Genomic DNA, 27697 nt, shown 5'->3' with positions numbered 1-27697 from the left:
CTTAATGAACTTATTTTAAATATTTGTTTACATTGTGGTAAAGTATAGGCTTTTAGCCATGCATGGTGAAAAGCTTAGTAAAATTCGCAAAATAGTGACATTATGCTAATTTGAATGCAAGTCATCAAAATCAGTCTTGTCCACGCGTTATTCTATGTAATTTGGATGTTTTCTTAGTTCATAAAAATTTAAAAACCTTCCCACCAAAATATATTTTACCCTGGTAACTTTTATTGAAGCTGTCTAATCATTCATGTCAGTGTTAAGTTCATTTACTCATTGAGCTTTTGGCTTAAGTTCATTGTTGCATAACATTACATAACAATCAAATGTCATGCCCTTTCAAAATAAAGTTCCGATAGCCGAGCTCTGTCAAGCAAAGGGAATGTATACCTCCGTGGACAAACAGGTTTTGCACATGAACATGATGAAATGTTCAAATTAGCATAGCTCATTGACAAAATGTGCAAAATAATGCAACAATTTTTTTCGTTACATTTGCTTAAAGGCAAGTACTTTTATAGCTTCTAATCGAAAGTAAAAAATAATTTCTAAAAGTAGGTGAAAATATTGCTGTCAAATGTGGGTGTCTTAACCATCCTGAAATTATTATGCAAAACAAAGCTAATATCATGTAAAATATAATGCTCCTTTACTCGCTTGGTCCTTTACCACTATCAATCGCAAAAAGTGATGGCTGCTTGGTTCAAACCATCAACCCTAACCCTGCTAAATGCAACAGAATGCACCAGTGGAAAAAGTTGTTACAGGTTGTTGCATTTAGCAGGCTTGGCTTTTGATATATTACTGGATTCTGTTGCATTTAGCAGGGTCAGAGAAAATGTATACAGGTGCATTTTGTTGCACTGGGAAATGAAGTAGTTTATATTTTTAAGTTACTGGCATATGCCAATAAGGTAATAGTCATTCAAGTTTGTGTTTATTCCCATGAGGTGCTGGCTTGAGGAAAAGGGGCTGGGTAATCTGTGCAGTGCACTTTTGGTACAGGCTGTTTATTGTTCAAGGTTGGGTAATTCCAAAGTGGGGTAAGTGGGACACTGGGGTAAGTGGGACAAGTCTAGGTTTTTCTCTTTATGTATTCTTTGTGAATAAAGCTTCACCGGAGTAAAGATTTTTTTCTTGTTCGAACAAACATATTCATCAACGTGGCAAATTTCAATCTTCTAAGCGAAAGATTTCTCCCTAAAAAAGTGATTTTTCTTGTTACACCTCTTGCGCCCTCGCGCCCAGTCTTCGTATTACTAATTTGTTTGGTTTAGTGAACAAAAGAGGTTAACGTGCAGCTCCTTTTTCGGGAGGAAAAGAGTGATTTCCAGCCGAATTTCAGGTCGATTTTGTCGGGAATACATTCTGTGAGAGGTAAGTATTAACCAGTTACGTTATTCGTATCGTGAGTTTCTTGGGATTTTTTTGGTGGATTTTAAAAAATGTTGCCATGCATAATGTGCCTTGATTGTTTCAGCGTTTGACATTCATTACTGTGGAACTGTATTGCCGAATATTATGATTAGTTCCTTTTAAATTGTTAGTCGTAAACAAACAGGATTATTTAGCAAACAATGTTTGTCTGTAAGTTGATCTTTTAAATACATGTTACAGTCCTTTTCAAAACATATAAATGACTTCATCATTGGAAAAAGGATGAAAAATTACTAAACCGAATGCAAGGTTTGTGTCGTAATGGCGGCCATTTTGAATTCTTAACACATGCATGATAGACACATATTTCAACATAATATTTAATGAAATGTTTTTGATACTTGGTGTAAAAGGGATAGTGCACTGTGTTTGGGGATTGTAGATTTCATGTTAATCTTTTTTGAAGTAAGCTTATGCGTCTAATTATGAGGAAATATGCATATTTTCCATGTGTCCCACTCACCCCATTGGTTTGGGGTAAGTGGGACAGGTTGGAATTAGCATCATGTGCACCGTGGCTGTGCATGTGTTGGTGCTAAATATTTGGCTGTGCTCAAATAGTTTCAAAGTTTTATGTCACTTTACATAAGTTTATTTCAGAAACTTGTGCCAATTACATAAAGTTTTATTATTTTTATTTAATTGTTGTGTTTGTTGCAGACCTGCACAAATGGCTCGGCAGAAAACATCATGGACTCCGAAGCAAGGGAAGTGGTAGTCTGATGCAATGGCCAGTGCTTATACAGCAGTAACTGAAGGGAGACTAGGCATCTGAGAGGCAGCTAAACAGTATGGAGTCCCCAAATCAACACTGTCAAGAAGGATCAGCAAGGGGATACCAAGTTCCTTGCCGGCTACAAGACCACCGGTATTCAGCATGGCTGATGAGGATGAACTTGTACGCCACATCAAAGATCTTGAAAGCCAAGGCTTCGGTATTGGACTGCAGGCTGTGTGCAAGCTTGCGTATCAGATGGCAGAGCATGCTGGTATAAAGCATAGATTCAGTCATGTCAGGAAGAGTGCAGGATATGATTGGTACAGAGGCTTTATGGAACGTCATCCTGACTTGTCGCTGAGAAAGCCAGGAGGTCTGTCAGCAGCAAGAGCATCGATGCTGAACCCGACGACCATCGCCGATCATTTCAAAAATTAGGCGATGTCATGGATCGTGCTGATCTGAAGTCCAGCCCGGCTCAGATATATAATCTCGATGAAACCGGTTTGAGCTGAGTGCACACCCAATCAAGCATCGTAGCAGCTAGGGGGAAGAAAACGGTGCAGTCTCGCACAAGTGGGGAACGAGGAGAGAATGTAACTGTCCGATATGCGCCAGTGCCAGTGGCTCAGTACTTCCTCCTTTCATCATTTTCAAGGGTCAGCGCCTTAATGTAGGCTTGACTGCTAATGCACCACCAGGAGCCCTGTTCGGGACAAGCAAGTCAGGCTGCATTGATGCGGAGCTGTTTGGCACATGGTTCACGAAGCTCTTCTTGCCATCAATACCTGCCACACGCCAAGTCCTTCTAATTCTCGATGGGCATGCATCCCACATCAACATCGAAACTCTCAGGTGTGCCCGTGAGAACTCGATCCACATGTACTGCATGCCACCCCACACCACACCACAAATCACACCCAACCACTGGACAAGTCTGTTTTCAAGTCTGTGAAAACTGCCTACAACCAACGATGTGACAACTTCATGCGCGACAACCCGAACCGGATCATCACCAGATACGACGTCAGTGGTCTGTTCACAGATGTATACCACAAGGTGTTTACCATGGCCAACATCATCAGCGGACTCAAGTCAACAGGGATTTATCCATATAATCCTAATGCCATTACCCCTGAGCACCTTCAGTTCTCGGCAGTGGAGACAGAGATAACGTACAAAGCTGCCGAAGTTGCAGATCCCCCTCCCAATGATGACAGAGTTGTCACCATGCCTGTTGTCCTTGAAATCAATGCAGAAGTGCATGTGAATCCCGCTGACACAGAGCAAGAAGAAGTCACCTCAAAGAAACCTAATGCCACAGAAGATGCTGCTGACCAGGTTACGCCATCACTGGATTCTGACGATGAACCTGATGAGCCTATGGATATTGAACCAGGACCCACCTCTTCGCATGAAGTCTCCGCTCCTACTGCAGTCTCCGCTCCTACTACAGTCTCCCCTCCAACTACAGTCTCCTCTCCAGATGCAGTCTCCCCATCTGCAAGCCAAAACACAAGTAAGTTTGCGGCTGTGCTTAAGAAACCTGTGCTGTCAAAAGTGATGAAAACTGGCAGACAAACCAACTGCATCACTGAGGCACGGTGCCTAGCCTCTGATGAGGTGTTCCACCGGGAACTTGAAAAACAGAAGAAAAAGGAGACAGAGGCTGCGGCAAAAGAGGCCAGAAAACTGAATCGAGAACACAAGAGAGAACAACGTGAGAAGGAGAAACAAGAAAAGGAACAAAGACTGGAGGAAAGGAAACGGAAAAGAACAGACGCACTGGAAAAGAAGCAAGCAAAGAATGTAAGTAAGCAAAAGGAAAACAGGCTCTGAGTTCGGCGTGTGACCCACAGAAGCATGCAAAGAAGCAGTACACACTGGATTCGGACAATGACCCCAGCTCGCCCAGCACAGATGATGAGTTGTATGAGGCAGATGACTATGGATGGCGGCGGACACTACATAAGATTCGAGTTTGCAAATTTCAAGGAGCGAAACCAAGTGGCCAACTTTCCAACGACACCAAACACCGGTGCAGTATTTCTTGGCGTTTTTCCCTGTGGCACTGTTTGTCCAAATTGCTCATTGGACAAACGGTAACATTCGAAAGGCAGGAAGCCAGCTCCTCACAACGGTAGACGAGGTGTGGGCCTGGTTGGGGATTCATCTCGTCATGGGACCAGGAGCCGCTTTGACTTTTTAACCCAACACTTTGCCTGTTCAGACCCTGCTACCAATCCCGAACAATATCCAAATGACGACCCAACAATGTTCACCGACAAGGCGCACAAGTACAGCTACATGGCAAAACAGCCACTCTACCCTCTCCAGCCGGTTTGGGGCACCGTCCTTTCCAACTGCAGATCCAACTTCAACCTTGGCAGAAATCTGGCTATAGATGAGGCAATGGTAAAATACTCCGGCTTCAAGGCTCCGGTCTGAAAGTTTTTCATGCCACTGAAACCCATCAGAACCGGCTTCAACTTGTACGCCCTAGCCGATTCAGCCACAGGATACTTGGCCAATTTCATTGTCCACCCCTTCAAAGTTCAAATCTGGTGCACCAGCAAAGATGACCGACATAGCCATGGCCGTAGCTAGTCCAGTCCTTGGAGTCTACCACCACATCTTTGGAGACAAGCTGTATTCATCAGTAGAACTATCCCAGCGCACCTCCTTGCAGACAGGACCTACTACACTGGAGCTGTAAAGTCCACCAAAAAAAATCTGCCCTGTGACTTCAGTACCAACCCAGACAAAAATCCCCAGCAGCACAACAAAATCAAGAACCTTAACAAGATGCCACGAGGCAGCTTTTACAGCAGGCAGGCAGGTCAGCTTACTGTTGTCGACTGGAATGATTCTAAAGTCATGATGCTGCTGAGCACAGCGCATCAAGGGCACCGGAATTGCCTGATCCACCAGGTTGAACGTAAGCCGGTCGATGATGGCGGAAGGCGGCCAAAGACAGCTGTTCCTGCCCCACGACAGGCCATTGATTATACTATCTCCATGGGAGGTGTGGACAGGACTGACCAGCTTCGGTCTTACTATACTTGTTCATGGAAGTTTCAGAAGTGGTGGAAAAAGCTGATGTATTTCCTCATCGATGTATGCAGAGTGAATGCCTGGCTGTCCTACATCCGCCATCATCCTGCCACCCACATCACATCTACATCTGCATCAGGATGACCTGGCATGCAGAGTGGCACTATCAGCCACTCCAAGTTCATCATGGAGGTAGCCAAGGGGCTGATTGATGGGTTTTCCAAAGGCAGCGCTCTTCGCCAGTCAAGCACCCAACCACTGTCGTCACACAGCGCTCCACTCCACCAGAGACAACTCCTGCCTGGGAAGTATGCGAAGCAGTGCAGTTGGTGCCTGCGCACTAAGAAGAAGTTCACCAAGCCAGTGCCAATGACGCGCCATGGCTTCCTCTCCTGCAATGTGAACTTGTGTGAAGAGAGATGCTTTCAACTGTTCCATGGTGCTCATCAGTAGTCACGCCCTCCATGGCAAACTAGGCAACCTCCTCCTCCCTTCCCAAGAAGTAAATGATGAGAAAGAGAAAAGAAGAAAAAAGGAAAAGGAAAAGAAAAGAAAAGAAAAGAAGTGGAAAAGAAGTGGGAAAAAAAAGCAAAGCATAGCAAAGAAAAGAAAAGTTGAACACCAAAAAAAGAAAGTACTTTTTGTTTATTTTTGTTTATTATAGAAAGAAACCAAAAGAAAAATCACATGTACATTTGTAAATAAAACACATTCTGGAAAGACACCAGACAAAGAAAGTTGTTATGTTCATTCTTGTTCCTTCTAGAAACGCAAAGATACCTTATGTTTATTTTTTGTTTGCAAAAGTGGCAATGATGGAAAGACATGTACAGTCAATCTCGTTAATACAAACTCTGTTAATACAAAATTCTGGTTATAACAAACACAAAGCCTTGGTCCCGACTGTGCATGTATGTGCACAATGAATGGGACTGATGTTCCTCTTAATACAAAATTCTGATATAACAAACAATTTGGCTAGGTCCGAATGAGTTTGTATTAACGAGACTCAACTGTACCAGTTAGACAAAAAACACTGTAGCCAAAAACTAAGCAACAAAAAAAACCACATGATAAACATGTGAGCACCCAGCACAGTGCCACAGAATCCACCCCTGCATTCCGTTGCATTTAGCAGGGTAGGTACTTGGTACCAGGGCTAGCACATATTAGTTCAACGCACAGTGCAACAGAATCCACTGCTGCATACTGTTGCATTTAGCAGGGTAGGTACTTGGTACCAGGGCTAGCACATATTAGTTCAACGCACAGTGCAACAGAATCCACTGCTGCATACTGTTGCATTTAGCAGGGTTCATATTTCAGGTATGTGCATCTGTTGCATTTGGCAGGGTGCCTGGAGTGTTAAAGGTTTAGAGCTGTTCCAAATACGTTCTAGTGTTAAAGCGTTCATAATGTTTGCTGAGTTATTCATTAAGTTTAGCGTTCGTGATTACCACTGTAACAGACCACAGTTTACACTCGGTCTAGAGGTGAAAGTTCAGCAACAACAAAAGACTGTTCCTTATCTTAAGGAAAGGGGATGTTATGGAGTGGCATTACGCGGCCACCGTATCCATATTCTATGATGTTATTACGGGCTGTTAATAAACGTCTTTCAGTGAATGCTACACTTGAGTCCTGCCGTCTTTAGAACAGGGTTAAGGCAAAGCTCACGCACTTATTGGAAGACTTTCAAAAAAGTGGTGAAGAGCTAAGCTCCTCCACTGGTGCTTCCCACAAGGTGGTGTTTGGATTGTCGTTGGTATGGCACTTCTCCAACATCTGAACAACAAGAATATGCCACAAACCCAAAGTCAGTATCAAGAATACAGAGCGGAGAAGAAGAGCAGCTAGTCGATCTCAAAAAATGATTGAAAGAGATTCCCAGACCCGAGCAGGATGTTCCAAAGCAGTAGAAGAAAGTTTCTTGCCAACAGCCACAACAAGCAGCAATTTGTCAAATTAAAAAAAACCTGTATTTTTCAAAAATATGCATAGATGAGCTTACGAACAAAGGTTTAATGTGAATGCAATGCTCCAACTTTAATACATACAGGTGAACATTTCAGTAAAAAAATAATTAATTTTAAAAACAAATTGAACAGAGCTTCGCCACATAGTCTATGTAGGTCCGATTTGGTATGGGGGACTTTTAAGAATAGTGGCCGCGGAAACTAAGCATGCTAAGTCAAAAGGTAATAGGTAACATAATATATTTTCTCTATATAGGGCCTAAATATTAGCATGTTGATAATATAATAATATAAGGTTTGTGTCTGAATTGTAAGATTAATTCCCTGGAATGAGGTTCCTAGATAACAACACAGAAAATGCCATAGTCTCTAGTCTAGGTCCGATTTGGTATGGGGGACTTTTAAGAAAAGTGGCCGCGGAAACTAAGTATGCTAATTGTCAAAAGGTAACAGGTAACATCATATATTTTAACTATATAGGGCCTAAATATTAGCAAATATAAGCTTAATTAATCAACCTAAAATGTATGGCGAGTAAAATTTAGCACTCTTAGTCTCAGCAATACGTCGGTGCTTTGTGGTTTCACAAGTACTTGTCATACGCTCCACTGTGAGCGATGCTGAAATCCAAACTACACAATGTACATCTACATGATTTTCTCCTCTCTGAGATTGCTGTATGAAATCCCATTTCTCTGAGTATTCTGTTTTGTATGATTACTTTTTTTAAAATCTTTTTTGGAAGTCGAAGCCATATTTAACCCTAAAGGGGCCGGGGGAGGGGGGGGGGCGGCCCTCAACTTTTTCCGCGATAGCCTTGAAAAAAATTTTTTTCGTGACCCGAGCTGTTCTGACTTTTTAGCCTCGAGCCTTGCGCATCTTTGAGTTATCAAAAAATTCGGACCACGGGTTGCCGCGCAGTGAAAACTTTTCCGGCGCAACGCGCCGTGAAAACTGAATTTCCCCATGTACGTAGTGTACACAAAGCAGAATTACCATTCGTGCATATGAATAATTACATTTTGTCGTTAAGCCATAATTCCAAAACCCTTTGACCTATAGTCATGAAATGTATAGGGTATATGTTCATGATAAGTTGTTCTATGCACATTTTTTCTTCACTCGGCCTAGACCTAAGGAGACCCCCCCCCCCTTCGTAGAGTAGTGACGAGCATATCTAGCATAGTCTACACTCGCAGCCGCTTTGAACTAGGACTTTTTGGGGGCGTGTCAAAATGATCCAAGGGGTGCTCGGCAGCCAAAGGATGCTCAGCGAACAAGGGGTGCTCAGCAGCCAGAGGATGCTCAGCAGACAAAAGGTGCTCGGCAGCCAGAGGATGCTCAGCAGACAAAGAGTGCTTGGCAGCCAGAGGATGCTCATCAGACAAGGGGTGCTTGGCAGCCAGAGGATGCTCAGCAGACAAAGAGTGCTTGGCAGCCAGAGGATGCTCATCAGACAAGGGGAGCTCGGCAGCCAGAGGATGCTCAGCAGACAAGGGATGCTCGGCAGCCAGAGAATGCTCAGCAGACAAGGGATGCTCGGCAGCCAGAGAATGCTCAGCGGAAAAGGGATGCTCGGCACCCAGAGAATGCTCAGCGGACAAGGGATGCTCGGCAGCCAGAGAATGCTCAGCGGACAAGGGATGCTTGGCAGCCAGAGAATGCTCAGCCAACAAGGGATGCTCGGCAGCCAGAGAATGCTCAGCGGACAAGGGATGCTCGGCAGCCAGAGAATGCTCAGCGGACAAGGGATGCTCGGCAGCCAGAGAATGCTCAGCGGACAAGGGATGCTCGGCAGCCAGAGAATGCTCAGCAGACAAGGGATGCTCGGCAGCCAGAGAATGCTCAGCCTACAAGGGATGCTCGGCAGCCAGAGAATGCTCAGCGGACAAGGGATGCTCGGCAGCCAGAGAATGCTCAGCGGACAAGGGATGCTCGGCAGCCAGAGAATGCTCAGCGGACAAGGGATGCTCGGCAGCCAGAGGATGCTCAGCGGACAAGGGATGCTCGGCAGCCAGAGAATGCTCAGCGGACAAGGGATGCTCGGCAGCCAGAGGATGCTCAGCAGACAAGGGGAGCTCGGCAGCCAGAGGATGCTCAGCAGACAAGGGGAACTCGGCAGCCAGAGGATGCTCAGCAGACAAGGGAGCTCGGCAGCCAGAGGATGCTCAGCAGACAGGGGGTGCTCGGCAGCCAGAGGATGCTCAGCAGACAAGAGGTGCTCGGCAGCCAGAGGATGCTCAGCAGACAAGAGGTGCTCGGCAGCCAGAGGATGCTCAGCAGACAAGAGGTGCTCGGCAGCCAGAGGATGCTCAGCAGACAAGAGGTGCTTGGCAGCCAGAGGATGCTCAGCAGACAAGAGGTGCTTGGCAGCCAGAGGATGCTCAGCGGACAAGGGGTGCTCGGCAGCCAGAGGATGCTCAACGGACAAGGGGTGCTCGGCAGCCAGAGGTTGCTCAGCAGACAAGGGGGGGGGGGGGGGAACGTGCGATCGTATTTTCAACACAGTGTTTATAGTTCTTATTAAGAAAGCTACACAACTTAGTTCCACTTAGATTCAGTGTACTACGTACAGACTGAAAAGTCATTTAACAGAAAAATTACACTTGAGTTAACAAAGTTTACAAAATACACATCATACACAGTACACATTAACCCGACCCCCCCCCCCAACTTTGTTATTTTATCAAAACAAATCTTTCAGAGTTGCCATCTTCATACCAAGGCATGACAACATGCTTGTAGAATAAGCACAATGACACTGTGCTTTTGTATCTCACTGCTTTGCCTCGTATGAAATTCTCATTTGCAAAGGTCTTCATACCAGAGGTTGCTGGTGTAGAATGGTTTCAACAAGCTTACTTGAGCATGTTGAGACTCCATTCAACATGCTGACAATTCTGCTGCATGTTGTCTCTCCAATAGAATGAATCACTTCCTTGCACACACCTGTAACTTACTTCAGTGTTGCTTTGCTGGATCTGAAAATAGAGAAACACGAAATGATACAATTAGAATAAGGACTTCAATCTAATGAAGATAATTTCATTTGCCAACACATCAATTAATTCGTAATTTAACGGACACATTGTACATGAAACATAAAACTGTTTTTGGTGATTTGTACAGATCCAATTTTTCACACCTTCTCTGTCTTAGTTTTTTTAAGCAGACAAAGTTCCTTTTTGACTTCACTACTTTCCCTTATCTTTTTTTGTTGTTGCAAAGATGTTTGGTTAATTTCTAACACATAACACACTGGGGAGAAGGGAATTTGCTAGAACTGAGATTTATGTCCAACATCTACATGATGTATTTGTATGATACTACCACTGATCTCTATATAAAGACTGGATAGCGGATATCCATACACCAGTCACACAGTAGACTTTGCATATTGACCAATTCGCCCCCGGTCTCACGAAGATGGCCGCGTATAATACGAACGTTCTACGCGCATATACAGTGCGCGTTGTATCAACAGTTGACGCGCATTTTGGTCAGGTACACATATTATGATGTTCTACATTGGACACATTTCCGTAGTGATTATTATTTCCAAAACGCCGAAAAAGTGAACTACGGCATTAAAAAGTAAACCACGACAAAAGAAATCACGCTGTCTATAAAGACGTCAACATGTCCTTTGTAGATCACCAGCCAGTCTCACCGGTCTCACCAATATGGCGTCAAATTCATTCATTGTGCGGCTCTTTATCCGTTATCCAGTCTTTATACAGTCGACTCTCGTTAGTACAAACTCTGTTAATACAAAATTCTGGTTATAACAAACATAAGGCCTCAGTCCCGACTATGCATTTGTGTGCACAATGAATGGGACTCATGTTCCTCTTAATACAAAATTCTGATATAACAAACAATTTGGCTAGGTCTAAACGAGTTTGTTATAACAAGAGTCGACTGTATATCAGTGGATACTACACATACAAAAGTTTTGTAAGTTCTCAAACAATGAACAAACACGTGCATGTCGTGCTCTGTTTGTGTTTGTTTCATCTTTGGAAAATTTGGCCCCAGATGGATTCTACAGCAGTCCTTAAATCATGTAGTTACTAAGAGCTGCTGCACAGTGCGCTACTTCAGACATTCGTTTGTTTTACCAATAAAGCAAAGCTATGCAATGGTCCCATATATGCTGCACATGCGGCTTAGGGACCGTGACCATTCAGCCCCGGTATGAAAAGGGCCCCCCGGTAAGCTGGTCCCCTTCCAAGAAGTCCTGTCGAACCGTCCCAGCTATCGGCCTAGGAGCTAGTCCGGTTGCTAATCAGGAACTCCTCTATCCTGGGGTCTATTGTTTGCAAGTATTGACACATGTAATATATCCCAGAAGAAACCTGCTTGTGGTTTTCATCTCTCAGCGCGAAATAATAGAACACTTTCGTCGGCACAGATCAAAACCCCCGCCATGCGGTTTCGTGCACACTGGGACCGTAAATTAAAAAGGCGTTTGGAGGGAATTTTATCTTTAATCCGGTAGATCTGCTATTGTTCTGCTCTGGACGTTCTCTGAAGGGCAATATTTTGATGCACCTGACTGACTTCAAAACTTCTGGTCAGACAGGACCATGTACTGGACGAGACTGGGCTGAAGACCGGACTGGCTCTGGACCGGACGAGGTACCGGGGGGCCCTTTTCATACCAGGGCTGAATGGTCACGGTCCCTTATGGTGTCTGTGAAGTTCATAAATTACAAGAAATACACCACTGGTATAACCGCTGTGCTAGATTTGGGAGGATTCATCTTGAGACTTTAGAAAAAGTGCACAGGGAGTTAAAGGGCCAAGTCCAGTGAAGAAGGCTCAAAACAAATTGAAGGAAGTTGTAATATTTACTTTGCGTTGCACAGCAAGATGAGGTTTTGTACAGCGGTTAATGTTGATGCTTCATTTTGACCGGTTATCAAATGCCTGTCCACTACTACATGTACGGCATCAACTTCACTAGCTGCAATGACAAAACAGATAACGTCACAGAAGTCATTCAATTACTCATCCATACAAACAGTAAATTAAATGATATTCATAAATACCTAAGACAGTTTACGCATTCCTATTGGTCGAGAGCCCGTCACGTGGCCGGTCTTAAACGGATGATAAAGACATGGCTAGCTGGTCTTAAACACTTTTCCAATGTCACAATAAAATGTGGACTCCATATATTATGGTGTGTCCCTCTTGTGAGTAGTCATAAACAGCTCCTTATATATGGAGATTGGCGCGCTCGCGCGCATTGCGCGTACTGCAAGATGTTGTGCAGAACGTAGCTGTGCCGAACGTAGCTGTGCCAGTGTATTGTGAATTTACGACTGTGAAATACTGACTCACTGGTAGTGTTGCACATGCCTACGTGAGGATTGTGAACGTTCAACCAATAAAAGGGTAAATGGGACCGGATTTCATAGAAGTCAAAATTTCATGTGACACTGGAAAAGTGTTTAAGACCAGCCAGCCGGTCTTTATCAACCATCTAAGATTGGCCACGTGACGGGCTCTTGACCAATGGGAATGGGTAAACTGTCTTAGGTATTGATGAATACAAAATAAAACTAAATTCTATCTTTCAGTTACATGCATGTAGCTTCAGCCAAACACGAAAGTTTGCTTAACGAATGTGATTATTGGTTGTTCATCAGCACAAGTCTCACCAAGTACGACACTGGTTGTGCATGCAGCAGCTGTCAATGTCATAGCTTAGTACAAGCTCAGTTAAGCTTAGTGCAGCATTTAAACTACCATTCATAAATACCTAAGACAGTTTACGCATTCCTATTGGTCGAGAGCCCGTCACGTGGCCGGTCTTAAACGTATGATAAATACATTACTAGCTGGTCTTAAACACTTTTCCAGTGTCACAATAAAATGTGGACTCCTAAAAATCCAGTGCCTCTTATCGTTTCATTGGTTGAACGTTCACAATCCTCACGTAGGCATGCGCAACACTACCAGGGAGTCAGAATTTTATAGTTCTAAATTCAAAACGCAACGCGCCAGGTGCGTTCTGCGCGACATCGCGCAGAACATGATACGCGTGCGTCAATCTCCATAAAAGGGTTGTTTTCATCTTACTCGCCAGCTGAACACTCCATTATTTTGCAAGAGGGATGTTTCAAAAAGCATAAAGTGAATTTGTTGAACAAAATCGGGATGTTTTGAACGAATTATATGATTTTTTTTTACCGAAAAGGTAGTTATGAATGGGAATAAATATGTGCTCCGTCGGTATTTATCACTCTGTTTAAGACCACTTAGAGTCTGGGTGCTGATAATTACCCTCGCCTTTAGTAAAAGATATAAATGTACCGGTATCAATGAAACATCACCAATGACTCAAGATCGCTCGATGTGTTTTTCTATAGACTGTGTGTAAGAGTTGTACATGTATACGTGTATATGGTGCTGTGGCATTATTTCAATGAACCCAACAGTGACAAGGCAACAGTCAGACAGACTCATCCATGTGTAGACAGCACATACATGTACAAGATTGTGCACATTAAGATGAACACGTGTCATGCATTACTTATCAATCCCGGTACAAACCGTTATTTCGTTTTACCGTTTTGAATTTCCTCACAAACAAAAAACAGTAAACGAACCATTGACCGTTTTGTCGTTTTACAGTTTTGTCAAACGGTCAAACGGTATTAATATGAATACGGTTATTCTGTTTTAACTTTAAATTTATATAGCTAACACAATTACCACTGTATATAGCTCCGTTGTCCTTGATGAAATCTTCTGGAATGATTGGTAAACTTGAGAAGGTAGGGGACCGGGCAAGCTCATACACTGATGGCTGCAACAAGAACATGGTGAAGAATGTTGGAAACCAGACATCGTATTCAAAGAGCATGGATGGCCATCGATCAGTAGAGAAGGGGGGTGATACCCCCCATCAGAGATGTAGCCAGCAAGGGGGGGGGGTGTAAGGGGGTTATTCCCCTCCCCCTGCCCCTCCCCGCAATATATTTTGTAATGACTGCCCTTTTCCATTCAAGTACTTTTTTTACCAGTGTTTACCCCCCCAATATTTGTCAACAGTGGCTCTTTTTTGTGTGTAAATAATTCCCCTTTTTTTAACAAGTGTCCTTCGTTTGAAAAACAAATGCCCCTTTACGAGTGCCCTTCTTGGAATTTCGCCCGACCCTGTGCAATTGTGCCGCCCTGAAAAGCGCCATCTATTGTCCAATAGTGTGCATGATCGTCCGGTTTGTATAGCACCCCCCTTTGGAAGATGGTTCCTACCCCCCCCCCCCCCCCCCCCTTTGATTTTACAGAGGCCAAGTGCCCGGACAAAAAAAAAACTGTGTACATTTCAGCACGGATGTGCAAGTGCCCTTTTCACAAACTTTTTACCCCCCAATACAAATTACCTTGCAATGCCTCTGCCCATGATTAATCATCTTTGTTAGCAAAAATGTCATCCTGTCATTAAAATCATGCTGCAAATATGCCACCATGAACAGTGACACCTATTACCAGAAAGTGTCCAAGATCTTCCGTCCAAGAAGCACCCACTTGTCACATGATGTCTCCCCCCCCCCAATTCAAATTGTCAAACACCCCCCCTCCTCCCCCCCCCCCCCCCCCCATTAAAATTTGTTTGGTGATCCCCCTAATGAGGCCATGTTAAAAAGCAATAATGTCGGAACCTTGAGGAAAAATAATAAAATATTATCACAGAAATTTGCATGAGATCACAGTACTTCAATTTGAAGATACCTCCTAAATGTGTAGCCACGTATTCAAGGTTGTAGTACTGCAACACTTTATACATACCGGTACTATGTCAATTTCTGAACCAAATTGAAACAAGAATAGGGAGGTTTCGCAAGCGAACGGATACGCTTACACTTACGTTTAGCTATCCGTATCCAGTTTTTACTTACGTGTAGCGAGCGAGATATGCGTGTCGTCGGCACGTTTAGAGGATAGTGAGTGGCGTATGACGTCATAACTGATGACGTATCCGTCGCACTAAACGTATCCGTTTGCATGTGAAACCTCTCTAGTATTCCTATGGGAATCACCAAATGGAGGAACACAACAAAATACCTGAATTTGTGGGATAAATCTGAAAAGACTATTTCTCCCTTGATAATAATACACAGTGGATGGGGAGTATAGCTCTTACCGCAGTCATTGAGAAGCCACAGTAGGCCCACTTAGCACCAGTTTGATCTCTGTCACAACACAATGCAGCAACGCCCATACCAATAGCACACACAGGCTCTGACAAAAACAAAAGAAACTCCCAACATTGTCTGCATCCTTACACAGGGTTTACACTTTTTTGACCAACACCAATACATATTTGAGTTTGGACTTTCCCTGTAGTATTAGCTTTTTGACCGACCTCTATGATTTTGTCGGGGTTGTGTCTTTTACATGTAAGAGGATATTGGGAGTTTCAGAAAAGCAAACTATTTTGAAAAGCTGGTACTGTCATAGGGCAAGTTCGCGCAAGGACTATAGTTAACCATTGGACGACTAATGCTTGCCCGAACTCTGTCTAGTCGACGATGGTTAACTACGCTAGTCGACTATTTGGAACCAACCTACTGGGGCTGGTTGCATCGCTGGTAACCATAGCCGCGCGCGTTCATTACGTACAGCAGGGAGCCAGGATCCAGACGTTTTGCAATGACATTTTGACCAGCGTTCGACTAGAGACGTTCGCACTTTGCTATTAGTGCGCATGCGTAAGGTACGTCACAAATCAACCACTTGTCGACTAATGGTCCTTGCCCGAACTTGGCCTTTGCTTTTTGAGCCTCATCCTAAAATTGTCTAAATGCTATTTGAGTGTGCTACTTTGATGGTTGATGTTAAAGTAGCACCAGTAAAAGAAGCTTGGGATGAAGTTTACACTAGCATTCTTTTACAATTCTTATGTCAAACATCCATTTTAGACCATGCAGTCATTGCATTGTTGATATGATGATACATTACCAAACTGGCGCTTTTTTAAACAAGCCAGCTGATCAGTCGCTTGTCATTTTGGCTATCACTCAGACTTCATTACTATACCTCATACATATTCATGATCGAGAGCCAAACTCTCACTGGTCAATTCACCATCACATGCCAGATGTTATTCTTGCTGTTTACCAAATGCGCGCGAGGATTCACGCACATTGTAAATACGCATGCGTAGTAGACTGTCGCAGGGGTTACCCGTGCGACAGTCTACTACGCATGCGCTTTACAGAGCAATCGAGGAACTGTCGCACGGGTGCAGTACGCTCAGGAAAGATGCATGGTTGTACGGTACGGTTCGCGTAAAACTGTATTTACAACTGTAGTAACTGTATTATTGCAAACGAACCGAACTAGTAATTGAAGTTGAGCAATAATATTCTTTTGGTGAGCTGTACAAGTTTCCCCGAATTTGTTTTAGGTCCATATAATAAAAAAATCGGCAACTGAACATTTACATCATGGTTTATTTCGGGTGGGCAGTTGATATTAGCTCCCCTCGGTATTGGAAGTGACAAACAAGTTCCCTCGGCTTCGCCTCGGGAACTAGCTTGTCAACTTCCAATACCTCGGGGAGCGAATATCGACTGCCCACCCTCAAACCATGTTATATTTGTATAATGATAGACATCATGTGGAAAAGTACACATATGCCACATGCACGTTCATATCAAATAATGCTGTTTGCCTTGCTTGTCATTCATGTACATGTATTTGATCAATGCAAAAACACATAGCGAGGAGACTATGAGATACATACTTGCTTCTGCTTTGAAGTGATGCAGGATCTGTGCAAGATCCTTGTCATGAGCCAGGTCATGAAGAGCACCAGGGGAATCTACCACTAGAAGAGCTGCGTAACGAGATGCTGTATAGAACATGAAGCAAACAGAGACACTTGACCAAAGAGGCATATGTACAGTATACAAACATCCATGCATATATCAGGTATAACAAATGTAGGCGGTAAAGTAGGCAGTCAATTAAGCACTTCCTATATTGCACATGCAAGACTGTGTGGAGGAACACAACAAAATACCTGAATTTGATCTGACTTCTTAATAGCTCATGTGATCTGACTTCTTAACCCTTACCCTACTAGACCCTCCAACGCATGCCAATATGTGCCTCAAGAAAATCTCCTATGTTTTTTGCATGGCCCTCCAATATCTGCCATGTCATTTCAAGGGTAACTGGACAGGCACTCCAATACATGCCACAGAGAACAATGAGAGTCCTCTGATAACAAAGTGAGTGCCCCCAGCTGGTCAGTATCAGGCACCCTCCAGGGCCTCCAACTCCTGCCAATTGGAGCCTTCACTGTTAAGACAAACTATCTGCCAATAAACTGCAGCTGGAGGGCATTGGCATAACCAACTGACATGCAGTAAACTACCCTCAGAGAGTAAGGGTTAATAGCTAGATAGCCTTGGTTAGCAGCAGCACTGATATTAATAGCATCATGATTGAGGCAGGTCCAGGCTTGTCAAATCAAATCCTTCTCCAATTAATGTTTTTGTTCAATTGAATGTTTCTCATTGTGCTTTATCCACCAATACTGCATTTGCCCTCTTGATAACATGCATACATCTTACCGTCTATGGTGTCTAATCTGACAGGTGTGGAAAACGGTTTGGTTTTGAATTCACTCAGCCATCTTTTGCTACTTTCATCTTGCTCTATGAAATCAATTGGCTTTCTCTGTTGACAAAATTCCATAATTGAAACAACGTCAAGAAATGTACAAAAAAATGTATACATGTACATGTACCAATTCTTCAATGATTACTACATGTAGATCTCTGCTAACCGGCCCTGCTTAATGTGATAAATCCTAAAATTATTATTTATTTTGTCGAAGACTCGCGCTTTAACCCTGGGAGCAGCTTAGCAAAAAAAATCACACGGAGTTGCCACGTGGCGAATTTTATCACCACATGTGTTTCTAGGTTAATAACCCCCGCATGCCTGTACATGCACAAGATATAGGTCATTCACATCGTCAGGGATTGTTTACAACCTGTCTGAGCTCTGGGCGGCACGAGGGGTTGACACAAAGAGATCGGCGGCACAAAGGGTTTGGCCTTCATTTTCTCCAATTACTGCACAAATGCATGAGCCGCCATCTTGGCTTCTATCTTTCAACACTCCTTACTCCGGAATGGCTAGGGTCTGGCCAATGGGAGTCTACAGGCTTGTGGTGTATAGTAGGGGTGAGGATTACATGGAAGCTTGGCCTAATTGGCCCATTGAAAAAAAAAACTATGCCCATATTTGGAAAATGTGGAGAATTTTATCACCACTTCGCTGCTCGGAGGGCTGTATTTACTTGTAATAAACAAAGAAATAACTACACGTAATAAGGACAACAAAGGAATTGGGACACCAAACTGGTTTTTCGTACAGACATAAAATGGGGAAAGGGGTAATAATTTGGAAAATGTTATATGAAATATGTTTGACATTTTTCCTTCAGATATGATTTCAACCCCTGAAATGCTAACAGTGCAGTTGGTCCACCTCATTGTGAAGCATAACTATACACCTAAATGCACATGTACTCAGTGTGTTAGACTACATGTATGTAATTTTATCAATAGGGAGGTTTTGCAAGCGAACGGATACGCTTACACTTACGTTTAGCTATCCGTATCCGTTTTTTACTTACGTGTAGCGAGCGAGATATGCGTGTCGTCTGCACGTATGACGTCATACGCCACTCACTATCCGCTAAACGTGCAGACGACACGCATATCTCGCTCTCTACACGTAAGTAAAAAACGGATACGGATAGCTAAACGTAAGTGTAAGCGTATCCGTTCGCTTGCGAAACCTCCCTATTACCATGGTGCATACGTACATCTGGTGATGCAAGTTGTAGACTGAATGCCGAGTGGCAGAGTGTGAATGCATGAATGAATGACTGTGCTGGAACACCTGCAACAAAACAAACAGTAGTTATAAAATCATAAAATGTTATGGGGCAAGTTTGGTCTTCTCTCATTAGTTTTTAAAGAGGTTGTGGAATGCTCGAAGACATTTCCGTCATTTTTCGGGTATATGTAGCCTAAGGTGTGATGAAATAAAAACGACTATTGTTTCTGTCATAAAATGAGTACAAAAGGTACTTTTGAGAGCTGTTTTTCAGGTCCTGTTTCGACCCGAACGTGAAATTTGTGTAAAAGTCGTCGTTGGGGGCAGCAAACAAAACATAGTAAATTGTGACGTAATAAACAGGACTCGTTTATACTACGCTGCATCAGGAGTCCTCTTTATTACATAACGATTTACTACCAGATTTATTACCAGTGCACACAGTTGTATTCTACATGAATGATGTCTCATCTTTTGCCCTCCGGGTAGATGAGGTAATCTTTCTTCAAATTTTTAAAGAAATTTAGACATTTTTTTCTGGAGACATTATGTGCCAGTTTGGGACTAAACTCCTCAGTACATGTAGATTGGGAAACCAGACATGTGGCCTAACGTACCCCTAGAACTATGGGTATTACAAGTAATAATACCCATACATACCGGGGTAGTTCTAGGGGTAGGCCTGTTGTGCCCATTCTTGAAAATCACACAATCTTAAGAATGCGCGCGCATTCTTAAGAATGAGCGTGCATTTTTAAGAATGAGCACGCGTTCTTAAGAATAAGCGCTCATTCTTAAGATTGCATGGGAATATCACGTGCACAATTTATGAATTTTGCGTAATCTTAACAAACATTGCATGACATAATTATGTCAAATGAAATGTATAGCGGTTAAAAGGGAAACAATTCATATAAAGACGAAAGAAAATATTCTATGCTTCTGTACTCGTATAACTACGATAATTTGAATCAAATTAAACCTGTTATTATTGCTTTTTTCTGCCCACTATGGGAAGTTTTGTATGGAGGACTGGGAACTAGTCTGGAAAGTGCTTTGTTTAGGCTAGACAAATTACAAGTCCCTGTATGTATCATATCATTGTTATGCATGCCACAAAAAAAAAACGATGTCCAGAAGCTGCCAAAATTGCTCTTTTGACTAGATAGAATCCAGCTCTGCGGCGTAATGGTAGGGGTGTGAACAATAAATTGGTGGCAATTTAAATGGGAAATTTAGCATTACATGTAGCACTGTGGGATGTCACAGTGTGTGTGTGTGTGGCAGATCTTCGTCATCGAATAGTTCGGGAGTACTATAAATCAGTTGCGCCGTTGTTGCCTCTCATGACGTCGGCGTCTGGCTTCAGCATTTTGCCACTTGGTATCCGCGATTGCAGTTTGGACGCCATCTTTTGTTGCAGCTTGCCAGCCAGGACGGTCCATGGCCAGATTTTCCCAGTTGTTGATTGAAATGTTGGTGGCATTGAGGTGGCGTTTGATGACATCTTTGTAGCGCAGCTTTGGCCTGCTTGGCTGTCTGGGTGATTCCAAGAGCTCGCCATAGAGGAGAATCTTCAGCAGTCTGTGGTCCTCCATTCGCACGACATGCTCAGTCCAGCGGAGCTGAATTTTCAGCAACATGTGCTCCACACTCGGCATGCCCGCTCGATGCAGCACTTCATCGTTGGTAACCTGTTCCCACCATGAGATCTTAAGAATAGGCCGGAGGCGGCGCTGCTGAAAGGTCCATAGCTTCTTGACGTGCCGTCTGTACAGGGTATACGTCTCCGCCGAGTACAGGGAGCTCAGCACAAGCACACGATACACTTTGCATTTGGTGCTTGGTCTGAACCCTTTCGCTTCCAAAGCCGATCCTTTAGCTGACCTAAGGCAGCGTAGCAGGCTTTAATCCGTTTATTGAGTTCTGCGTCCAGGGAGTTGTCGTTGCTGACAATGCTGGCAAGGTATGAAAACTGCTCGACAACCTCCAGAGTGGTCCGTTCTAGTGTGACGTTTGGCGCTACATAGGGGTCTCCTGGCGAAGGTTGGTGGAGCACTACCGTTTTCCCGAGGTTGATTGTCAGGCCGAAGGCCCTGGCAGCTTGTGCAAAACGGTCCAAGATGGTCTGCAGGGCTTCGACAGAGTGAGCAACGAAAGCTGAGTCATCGGCATAAAAAAGATCTCTAATAAAGGTGAGTTGGATTTTTGTGAGTGCTTTTAAACGCGCCAGATTGAACAGCCTTCCGCCGGAACGAGTTCGCAGGTAGACGCCCTCATCCAGATGCTGGTTCGTGACCTGGAGAACCGCCGTTAGGAACAGGGTAAATAACGTCGGCGCTAAAACACATCCCTGCTTAACGCTGTGCTTGACGGCGAAAGGTTCGGATGTGTCTCCTGCCTGTGTTACCGATCCCATCATACCGTTGTGAAATTGCTGAACAAGTATTGTGAACTGTGCAGGACAACCGTACATCTGCAGGAGGCTCCAAAGGCCATCGCGTCCAACTGTGTCGCAGGCCTTTGTAAAGTCGATGAACACTGCGTACAGAGGTCTTTGCTGCTCGACGCACTTTTCCTGCAGTGATCCTCGGCAGTGCAGATCTTGCAGCTTGTCTATGTTTAATTTCTTTGGCGGCGCCTTTGCAGTCCGCCTGCATCTAGCTTCGACCGTGAATCGGCAGATTGTTCAAATCATTACGTGGTCGGTGTCACCGTCAACTCCCCGCATGGCCCTGGTGCTGAGTACATTGTATATCAGTAAGATCAACTCTGCGGACCAACGCATAGTCGAGGAGATGCCATCACTTTGATCGAGGGTGCTGCCAGCTGTAGAACCACCTCTGCGGGATATTGAAAAAGGTGTTGGTCACAGCTACATGTAGGTGTAGTTCAGTGCAGAGGTTGAGTAATAGCTCGCCATTCGAATTTAGCTTCCCTCTGCCGAACTTACCAATCACTCGTTGCCACAGTGCGTGATCACTCCCCACACGTGCATTGAGGTCGCCCAGTACCACTAACTTGTCCGACTTGGGTACAGCTTCAAGGTGACGGCGCAATGAGTGGTAAAACTCCTCCTTGATTGCGTCGTCGTTTGTCATAGTTGGGGCGTATACGCAGAATAGTGTCATATGACGGTTGTCAGCAGCTGAGAGTTGCAGACGAAGAGAGATCATCCTATCAGAGATGCAGACAGGGTAAGTGGTCATCTCCGGGAGAAGTTGGTGCAATGTGGATGCCGTATCTTTCCAGTTCTCGATCGATCAAAGCTGTCTTCCTCTGAGGGCGCTCTGGGTTGTCTATCATCGTCCTTACGTTCCAAGATGCCAGTTTATAGGCCTACAGTCGTTTTGTTTTTTGTTGCGTCTTTCGGCCACAAAATGGAGATCCCACCGGGTGTTGTGACCCGGCCAGGAAGAAGATGAGCGGGCTTTGTTTAAGTCCTCCTTTTATCGGAGCGTCCCAGGATGTGGGCAGGCAGTGCCTCCCTGAACGGAGCTGCCTGGTCGTCTGAGCAGGACCTTGGCATTTAGCCGCTCTGCAGACGTGCCACGGCCATCACAGTCAGACCGCCTACATGTAGGTGCAGACTTCCAGCTAATGGCTTCCAGCTCCTCAAGCCTGCCACTGACGCTTTTGATCCATCGCCGCAGGACTTTTTGTACTCCAGCCTTCGCTATGGTTTAAGGTGCCAGAGTGCTCGCGACACACAGAGGCACCCCGAGATATCTCCTCCGGGCTCCAGCGGAACGTCGATGACGCGACGGCTGGTGGAAGGGATAGCTGGGTTTGAAGTTGGAGTGTCCTTCTCCTAGCCTTTGAAAGAAAGTCTTCCCACAAGGCAGTGGGGGTTCAAAGGGGGAGGCAGGCAGGCATGGCAGGCAGGGCTGCCGACTGGAGGCACGGAACTAGTGTGTCTCCAGCCCGGGCGTTGACCCAAGAGACGCCGCAGTTCATCCGCTCGTATGCCTCAAGCAGGAACAGTCCGGAGACGGCAGGAGGCCGCGGCTCGGGAGTCCGGAGCTGAACACCATTGGCCCATGGCTGGGGCAGGGGTACCGCAAACCCAGTGGTTGTACCGGCGGGATGCCGCTGACGGGGCCCTGTCTCCTCCGACCGTAACCCTGGCAGAGGGGCTAAACGGGTGCTAGGTCTTGCCCAAGGACCACCCGGACTGTAAGGGGTAGCCTCATCTGACCCCACGCTTTCCACAAGGTACTAACGTTGTCGCCGGACGCAGTTTAAAGTCATACCCGGGACGTGGGATGTCACAGTATTCATTCTCATTCTTCACATTTTTCATTCTTCCCCCCCCCCCCCCCCGCTTTTATTATCCCAAAATTCAGAATTCTTTCCAATACACTATTAAGTATTATTATGTCTCTTATTTTTTTTTTCCCGGTCCCCCCCCCCCATACGCGTATACTTTTCATATCCACTCTACTTTTCAGCGCCTTGAGTTGCAACAGTATAATCATTCAGAATCAGTGAACGAGGATGCAGCTAGACTTGCCAAGACCGTTATCTTGTCGCGCATTCTTAAGAATGTGCGCTCAATGATAATCTGGAAGAGTTTTTTTTTGCGAAGATTGCGCAAGGATCCAGTTGCACATTCATTTCAGAATGTGCATGCGCATTCTTAAGAATGCGTGATTTTCAAGAAAGCGCACAACAGGCCTATGGGATGGCCCTAACGTACAGCGCAGCACTGACATGACTGAGTAGGCCACACAATTGGGCTAAAGTATGACTCAGAAATGTCAGAGACTGCAATTTCTACTTACCATCTTTGGCACTGACAACCAACAGGCAGCTAGACTTTCCAGGGGCCGCCATATAGCCCAGCCTCGAGTCAGTTGATCTAATTCGCAACCCTTGACAAACCTTAGCTAAAGTATTCCGATCCTTTGCAAAGTTTGCATAGGGCTAGGACATGACCCATGTCATGCATGTAGGCTAGCGTATCGGCCTAGTAATACAACATGTCCTAAGCGCCTAAGTCAAGTTTCCAGACTAACAGATTCTGACTACTCTGTTCTAGTTCAAGCAAGCCCGCGATTCAGCCACTTATCTCTATTGTGCCCGCGATTCAGCCGAAATGCAGCCTAACATACAAATCCAAAATCCATGCGACAAAGGGAGACACTTTTTGTAGAAATAGATCCGTAGATTAAAAGTCAACCAATTATTTACAAACTTGACTTACTAAGCAAAACCAATAACGGAATAAATGTGTGTTCGGGAGGTATTATAACACTCTGTTTAAAACCGGTGTGAGTCTGGATGGTGATAATTACCAGAGGCGAAGCCGAGGGAAATTTGCCGCTTGCCAAGGAAGTGTCTTTTTAAAGTATCTTTTTGGAGTAATACACAAACTATTTGTATTTAAAGAAAGACGTCACCACCCCCCCCCCTCTCCCAATTCGCAGCACCTGGATGGGGAAGATTTTGTTGTGGATCCGCCCTCGGTGCTAACCCGTAACATGCTGCCCCCCCCCCCCCCCATCACCCGGTCTCCACGGAGCCCTATCTCCGGTCGAACGCAAGCAGTCAGTGGCCGTGGCACGCACACAGCCCTGTTTGGCCAATGAGGCTTTGTATAGAAAGGTGGCCGAACCACATTTTGGGAAAGGGTGCTGGTAATGGAGTATAGTAACCTCCAAATTCAGCTTTCATAATAATTCACGTTCGGCTATGCGATGAGCACACCTACACATTCAACAAAACTCATGAGCATGCATGCCTCCAAGTCGTGGAATGAAATTCTAAAACATTTCTGGATGTACCCGGCATGACACGGTACAGCTGCTGCATGATCAGGCCATAGCTCCATTGTCAGGCTGACTAGTTTGTCTGGCGAGTTTCTAAGCTTTAACCATAAGGCGCAGTCATCATGATCGCATCGCATGGATCAGATGGCATCATTATCGATGAGAGGTGTGTACACGACCTTCGTTCTCATACTTTTGCCCTTGCTCACAAGAATCTTTGTACTGAAACTACCTAATTCTGGTGACGCAGCCGGGTTCACAGCAACGACGGTAGTATGAATCGAAGATCCAACTTGTTTGCATTCCTAAGAGATACAGTTTGCCAACACCGGCCTTTTTGGACCACTGTAGCATTGAACTGTAATAACTGTTTCATCTCTTGTTTCTTAAGACACCTTATTAAGTCATTTATGTACGGAAGACGGATAGTGCCGCTCAATAAGTATGAATATATTTTTTTGTGCGTGTGAAAATATTTGTTTTGTACAGCGGCCGCCACTTATTATATGGCGGCCATTATTATCACGAAATACCTCACGGGATTGTCAGGGAATGACAGTCTAAAGCATCATCGTGTGGCTCTTGGTGTGCTGACATTTTCAACAAAACTTGTATTTTTCCAACGCTGGTCGGCCACCAGCGTTGGAGAAAACCGTGTTTTTCCCCTCAAAAACTGCTCCTAATTATTCATATTTAGTTATTCCACATTTTCTTTGCAATTGATTACACACATGTGAAGGGGTTAAGGCCTGCCAGACTGATCATCTGACCTTACAATTCCCAAATTTGCTCCGTTTCATTTTGAGTGGGGTCAGGGAACCAGACTACAAGAACATGATGGTTTTCTGGGTTTTTAACTACCTAAAACAACTTTGTTTGGATCGGTTGTGGTTTGCCATGAAAATTGCGACTTTTCTGAAGCCCTTTTTACGGCCATCGTTCGCTGGCCTCGCGTTGCTGTCAGTTGTGTGGACGAGAAAATAGAGCAGCTACGCTTGACACGGCAACTGACTGATTCCCAATTTATCATTTTTTTTAGAGGGTGGGCAGGGGATATTTGCCCACCCCACCCCCATTGACACCCCTGAAGACGCCCATTTTGTTAAATGTGTATTAAATTAATAGCAAGTATGACTTAACATCCCCCCCCCCGTTTTGTTTGTCTTTGTTTTGTCTGTCTTCGTTTTTTTTTTCGGGGGGGGGGGGGGGGGCTTTCCGAAAGCCTCCCCCCCCTCGCTACGCCCAGGACTCCGATTACTGCATTTCGAGATACTGAAAACGATGCCCTGTTAGAGGAGAATTGGAGCAGAACGCGTTATTGGACTGATAAGCGTTTACTGACATTAGATGCGTCCAGCCTAGTGACTGTTAGGATTATGAAATACAAATTTTCAAAAATCTTTTCAAAGCATATCGTGTTTAATCGGTTTCGAGAAACTCTTTGAAATGGGTCCTCTTGAAACGACTAACTAGTTTATAGAAATGAGCCAATAAAGCAATGTTACCTATAGCATTAATAGCTTTGCTGATATCTATCCTTGAAGTTTATGCAGAATTTGTTAATAATTTGTTGACATATCTGGAGAATTCGTTGATCTATTCCAGGGCCGGGATCTAGTTCCAAAAAGCATGTACCTTTGTCGCATGGATTATAAATGTGTATGTGCGGCTGCATTTGGCTGAATCGCGGACCGAATCGCGAACTGAATCGCGGGCCGAGTCGCGGGCTAACTTGCTCGCTCACGACGCTCATACAGTGCTATGCTCAGAGCAGTTTGGTCAGAGTATTGTTGTTGTACTTTGCACACGCATGTCTGCACGCTACATGTATACCATTGAGCTGCACACGCTGTCGTACATTCACCTGGTTTTGTCATATTTGTTCAGTTGTAGGTCTAGCCTACGTTTCAAACTCCAGCAGGTAGGAGGATACCCTCTCGGGCTACCCCTAGCCCTAGCTGGAGTTACCCAGCCCTGAGTTTTATCATTGGGTTGTCACTCCAGCTACCCTAGCCCCATAAATGTGGCCAATTTACCGGACTACGTCCGTAAACATAGGCCACACTTCCACATACAAAAACGTGTCGCACTTTGTCCAATTTAGATTTTCACATTTAGGCTTAGTTTGTACTGTGTAGGTTTTGTTTTGCTTTAGAAGCATACTCACCCTTTTTATAGGCTAATCAGAAAGTGCTGCCTTTTTCAGACGTCTAATTTTTGTGAAAATTCCAGATTCATTTGCACACGTTTGTGTATCAAAATTTCAACATGAAATTTCACAAAAATTAGACATCTGAAAAAGGCAGCACTTTTTGAGGGAAAAGTTCTGTACTCGGACGTCAATTTATCTGCTGCCAAACATATTAATTGTCACCTCACCTTGTCATTTGAACCAAGAGAAATCCAGGAAGCTGTGTAAAGGTGAAAAAAATTTACTCAAAATGTGTTTTTAGAGCACATTTTGGATACATACGTCGTGCGGAACTAACTTGAAGCAGCCGGTCAAAACTGATTGTAGTGGCTGAAAGACAGCGGTACGTTATACACGTGACATCAACAACCATGACGTCGCTTGAGCCTGCCAATGATAGTGCAATACGTCATTATGAATATTTATTTTCTCATGAATATTTAGTTTATTTCAATGGATACTTCAAATACTTTCAAAGATTGATTGTTGCAACAGCGATCGTGCGCGGCCTAGCGGTTAAGAGTCTCGTGTATCAAGCAAGCGTCAGAGGTTCGAATCCCGATGAAGTAACTGACCGATTAATAAATAGAAATTAAGGAAAGGAGAGGGTGAGAGTAGAGGAGGGTAAGTGGAGGGAATAACCATAAAAGATGTAACTTTTGGCGCTAGA

At 44.4% G+C, this 27697-nt stretch overlaps 3 protein-coding genes and 1 pseudogene across 6 annotated transcripts in view; 3 read left to right on the top strand and 1 right to left on the bottom strand.

Moving 5' to 3' along the window:
- Nucleotides 1-2317: 2317 nt before the first annotated feature.
- Nucleotides 2318-4705, top strand: LOC119731101 (annotated as a pseudogene).
- A 13-nt stretch (nucleotides 4706-4718) lies between these two features.
- On the top strand, nucleotides 4719-5501 carry LOC119723906. The gene has a single exon (XM_038194812.1). It carries the CDS (start codon nucleotides 4964-4966, stop codon nucleotides 5354-5356), a length of 393 nt encoding a protein of 130 aa, XP_038050740.1. The 5' UTR covers nucleotides 4719-4963; the 3' UTR covers nucleotides 5357-5501.
- Nucleotides 5502-9739: 4238 nt separating this feature from the next.
- Nucleotides 9740-24089, bottom strand: LOC119723895 (glutamine amidotransferase-like class 1 domain-containing protein 1). The gene is made up of 8 exons (XM_038194802.1): nucleotides 23850-24089; nucleotides 19052-19128; nucleotides 17787-17892; nucleotides 16952-17059; nucleotides 15347-15444; nucleotides 13915-14008; nucleotides 12046-12157; nucleotides 9740-10169 (listed from the first exon to the last, which is right to left on the bottom strand). The coding sequence occupies exons 1-8, from the start codon at nucleotides 23899-23901 to the stop codon at nucleotides 10145-10147; spliced, it is 672 nt and encodes a 223-aa protein (XP_038050730.1). The 5' UTR covers nucleotides 23902-24089; the 3' UTR covers nucleotides 9740-10144.
- Nucleotides 24090-26604: 2515 nt separating this feature from the next.
- The window catches only part of LOC119723870 (histone-lysine N-methyltransferase SETDB1-like), an 86834-nt gene continuing 85741 nt past the window's right edge, over nucleotides 26605-27697 (top strand). For all 4 annotated transcript variants that reach the window (XM_038194781.1, XM_038194773.1, XM_038194767.1 and 1 more), the window contains exon 1: nucleotides 26605-26757. The gene's annotated coding sequence lies outside the window, so the exon portion shown is untranslated. The remainder of the gene's footprint in view (nucleotides 26758-27697) is intronic.

The sequence above is a fragment of the Patiria miniata genome, unplaced genomic scaffold, assembly GCF_015706575.1.
Source record: "Patiria miniata isolate m_02_andy unplaced genomic scaffold, ASM1570657v1 HiC_scaffold_1, whole genome shotgun sequence".
NCBI lineage: Eukaryota > Metazoa > Echinodermata > Asteroidea > Valvatida > Asterinidae > Patiria > Patiria miniata.
This window is presented reverse-complemented; position numbering and strand designations above follow the sequence as displayed.

What these genes read in the sequence shown, in the direction of transcription:
- LOC119723895 (XM_038194802.1), bottom strand. Translation starts at nt 23,901, where the DNA reads ATGGCGGCCCCTGGAAAGTCTAGCTGCCTGTTGGTTGTCAGTGCCAAA. An exon ending in GGTTGTCAGTGCCAAAGATG is followed by an intron (nt 19,129 to 23,849) that starts GTAAGTAGAAAT and finishes GTTTTGTTGCAG; the next exon opens with GTGTTCCAGCACAGTCATTC. An exon ending in CAGATTAGACACCATAGACG is followed by an intron (nt 17,060 to 17,786) that starts GTAAGATGTATG and finishes TGTTCTATACAG; the next exon opens with CATCTCGTTACGCAGCTCTT.
- LOC119723906 (XM_038194812.1), top strand. Translation starts at nt 4,964, where the DNA reads ATGCCACGAGGCAGCTTTTACAGCAGGCAGGCAGGTCAGCTTACTGTT.